The 4,183-nt window shown below is 59.0% G+C and overlaps 1 protein-coding gene across 1 annotated transcript in view; it reads left to right on the top strand.

Annotated features, from left to right (window-relative positions):
* FHIP1A (FHF complex subunit HOOK interacting protein 1A) overlaps positions 1 to 4,183 on the top strand; it is a 205,138-nt gene that overhangs the window by 178,916 nt on the left and 22,039 nt on the right. Inside the window, 2 exon segments of the mRNA XM_014591001.2 lie at positions 1,726 to 1,916; positions 2,934 to 4,046. Of these exon segments, the coding sequence (XP_014446487.1) occupies positions 1,726 to 1,916; positions 2,934 to 4,046 (1,304 nt within the window).

Consider the following 4,183-nt stretch of genomic DNA (forward strand, 5'->3'; position numbering starts at 1 on the left):
CTATCTCTCTGTCTCTGTCTGTCTGGTGAGCACACGCACCCTATAGCAAAAACCTCTAAAAAAAAAGAAGAAGAAGAAAAGAAAAAAGAAAACGAAGTCTTTGTTTTCGTCCTCGACTTGGGCCCTCGCGGAGGGTCATTTATTACTGCAAGCTCTGGCATTTCTCATTGGGATCAACAGAAGGAGGGGAGGGGGAGCTGAAAGTGTTCAGGCCTCAAGACGGGGCCCGAAGTGTCTTCCTGCTTCATGCACACCTATGTCGTCGGGGACACCTATGTCGTCGCATGCTCCCCTCTGCGCTGCTGTCTTCTGGAAGGAAGGGGAAACACGCCCGGGGTTGAAAGCTGCGGTTGTTCACAGAGGGCCAGCTCTCTGGGACGACCCAGACACTGCACGGGGGATGCTTGGCCTGGCTTCGAGTCCTTCTTTCCATTTGCTGCATCTTTTTTTTTTTTTTTTTGCCTGGTTTCTGCTACAGCGTGTGTGTGCTTTCTGGAGAGAGACACAGAGAGGGAAAGTGAAAGATCGCCACCCCCCACCCCCCGGGTGGATAGGCATGTCACAATCCCTTCTCCTCCATTCTCCTCTCGGGATTTTGGGCACACACACACACATGCCCTATGTGATTTTTGAGTTGCCGGATCCAGGGCTTGAACCATGGGTGGCTGTGTGGGAGCCCAGCACCTTACTCACCATGCCACCTGCTGGCCCCATGCTGCATCTTCGTTTGTGATTGTCCCCCACTTAGCACGCTTTATGCTCCCATGAAGCCCACTGCCGTGCTGCAGGTTGTTAGGGTGCTCGCTCCTCAGCTGGAAGAGCTGTGCGACAGCGCCCAGTGCTCCTCCACGAGGTCCTGGCCACCAGGCCTTCTCGTGGTCACCATGGGGATGTAAAGTTTTTTTTGTTTTTTTTTTTTTGTTTTTAAGAGAGATTTTTGCTATAGGGCATGTGTGCTTGCTGGAGAGACAGAGAGAGACAGAGAAACAGAAAGCGAGAAATCACCCCTCAGAGATGGCCATGCTACAATCCCTTTTCTATTCTCCTCCTGGGATTTTGGGCATGCACGCACATGCACCCTGTATGCGTTGCAAGGCTCTGGGTCCGGGACTCAAACCACAGTCGCCCATGTGAGAGTCCAGCAATGTAAGCATTCCGCCATCAACTGGTCCCAGTGTAAGAGATGTAAACTTGATGGTGGTTTGCTGCTGGCCGTTCAGTGCCCAGAGTTGCTGGTGTTCTGAGACCAAACTGCCCGGGGCCCCCTGAGACTGAGGAGGCAGCCACCGAAGCGAGGTGACAGGAAGTGACCGAGCTTCCCAGAGATGTGTTGGCCTCTGCCAGGTGGAGAAAGGGGAACACACACCCCAGCCGAGGTTATGGGGTGCAAAGACGCACAGGCGACGAGGGGCCAAGGTTAGGGGGTGCAAAGACGCACAGGTGACGAGGGGCCAAGGTTAGGGGGTGCAAAGACGCACAGGCGACGAGGGGCCAAGGCTAGGGGGTGCAAAGACGCACAGGTGACGAGGGGCGTCTAGGAGACCAGGGCATTCATGGAGGCTGCATTGCAGAGGCCCCGAGTGTCCTGCAGAGAGCGCGCGCTATCGGCGAGAAGCCCTCGGCGCGTTTCAGGCCAGCGTGTGGGTAGTTGGGAGTGAAAGCGGGCGCGTCTGTCCCCGGCCGTGGTTCGAGGACGGCCCACTGACTGTCCCCCTGTCATCCTAGGTACCTGATCCCCTGCAACCACATGATGCTGAGCCAGAGGTGGGCTGTGAAGGAGCGGGACTGCTACTCGGTGTCCGCGGCCAAGCTGCTCGCCCTGACGCCCGTCTGCTGCTCCAGCGGGATCACGCTGACGCTGGGGAGCCAGGAGCGGGACCACATCCTCTGGTCCAAGTGCTCCCACGAAGGCTCAGGTGGGATTTGGCGATGACCGTGACTCAGAAGGGTGCCCACCCCACCTCTCCTTGGGATGCGTGTGTGCCTCTGGGCACACGGGATGAAGTGGCAGGTCCACTTCTTTTATTTTAGTTCAGTTTTTTAGGGTTTTGCTATAGGGTGTGCACCAAAGAGAGAGACAGAGAGAGGAAGGTGAGAAAGTGCTTCCCCCCTGCGAGGGGACGGCCACGCTGCAGTCCCTTCTCGTCCGTTCTCCTCGGGATTTTGAGCACGCACACACACATGCCCGACATGCTTTTCAAGCCACTGGACCCAGGACTTGAACTGCACGGTGAGCCATGTGGGATCCAGTGTCGTAACCACCATGCTACCTGCTGGCCCCAGCGAGTGCCGTCTCTCTTATCAATGACGAGGTGGGGTCCTTGTATACCTCACTTAGTCCTTCCCCGGCCTGTGGAAACTCGCGGTGTAAGCAGCTCACTTCTCTAATGATTGATGAGTAAGTTTCCACTTGACCCCGCCAGTACCTGGCTGGCATGTTGGTTTTACGCCTCTTGCCAGGGTGGGTTTCTGTTACTATCGTTGCTTCTTCTATTATTATTATTATTATTATTATTATTATTATTTTTGTAGAGGCTTTTTGCCTTAGGGTGTGTGTGTGCCTACCAGAGAGAGAGAGACAGAGATAGTGAGATGGAAATTGAGAAATCACCCCCTAGGGTGGTGGCCATGCCTCAATCCCTTTTCCTCCATTCTCCTCCCGGGATCTTGGGCACACATGCACATGCACCTGGCGTGAGTTTCAAGCCACCAGGCCTGGGACTCGAACCGCGGTCGGCCATGCGGGAGTCCAGTGGATGTTAACTGCTACAGCATCTGCTGCCCCCACTCTCATTGCTTCTTAGCCTGTAACCACTGTGGGTTACTCAGAGTATTTAGTCGGAAGCTGGGAGACCTCAGGGAGCCAGGAGGCATAGCCCTGGCGTGGGCTCTCACCACCCGGCCCTGTGATCTGACCTGTCTTCCTCCCGCAGGGCCCACAGATCCGCTGCAGCCCGAGGCCGCCTCGCCATCGGCCTGCATCGTGGAGTACGGGAAGGCCCTGGACATCAGCTACCTGCAGTACCTCTGGGAGGCCCACACCAACATCCTGCGCTGCATGAGAGACTGCCGCGTCTGGTCCGCCCTGTATGATGGGGACTCCCCCGACCCCGACACGTTCCTGCAGAGCCTGGCCGAGGACAACACCGTGGGCTCGGCTGCCCCTGGGCTCGGGCTCCCGCCACCCCTCCCCAGGCAGACAGGACCTCAGCTGGCCCCGAGGAAGGACAAGAGCCACACGGAGCTGGAGTGGGACGACAGCTATGATACCGGGATCTCCTCGGGGGCCGACGCGGGCTCCCCCGGGCCTTATGATGACCTGGAGACTCCAGGGCCCCCCGTGCCCATCGATCCCCCCAAACACATCCAAGAGATGAAGAAGAACGCCCTCCTGCTCTTCAAAGGGTCCTACATCGAAGAGTCGGACTTCCAGGACGACGTGATGGTGTACAGGCTGTGTGCCGAGAAGGACGCCGAGGACGCGGGGAGGTCACCGGGGGACACGGCGGGGCCGCCCGCGGAGGCCCAGACCGAGGGCCAGGCTTCCCCCGTGAACAACGGCCCGCTCCCCAGCCCCCCTCCAGAGACAGACTCCGAGGAGGACCCGAGCAGGGACAGTCCAGACCTGCTTCCAAACACGGCCAAGAAGCCGAAGCAGGAGAGCCAGCCCGAGGCAGCCCCAGAGTCGGACTCCAAGCCGGTGCCCCCCGGCCCCGAGGCAGAGCCCGGCTCACATGTGGCCGATCCGACCCTGGAGAGCGAAGATCTCATCGCCCAGTATGACCAGATCATGAAGGAGCTGGACTCTGGCACCGGGGGCTTGGCAGAGCAGGGCTTCGCCGACCCGGGTCCCACGCCTCTCTCAAAGGAGGAGGGCAGCCCAGGAGGGAGGGAGGAGGAGGAGGAGGACGACGACGACTTCGACTCCTTCATAGCCGACACCCCGACCGCAGAGCCTGCGCCTTCCCCCTTTGGGGCCAGAGACGAGTCTGCCCCCAGCGGTCGCGGTCACCAGCCCGTGCGGACGCAGAGCACCCCGTTCACAGGTGACCCCTTAAGTTGCTTGTGGTCCTGCCTTTGAACGAGCACGCGTGCAGTGGGCCAGGCCCCGCGGTAGGTGGAGGCGGGGAGGGCCGGGGTTCTGCTCTGTCTTGCTGCTCTGCGTGATGGTCGGGTGTGTTCA

This window comes from Tupaia chinensis, unplaced genomic scaffold, assembly GCF_000334495.1.
Source record: "Tupaia chinensis unplaced genomic scaffold, TupChi_1.0 Scaffold000521_1, whole genome shotgun sequence".
NCBI lineage: Eukaryota > Metazoa > Chordata > Mammalia > Scandentia > Tupaiidae > Tupaia > Tupaia belangeri.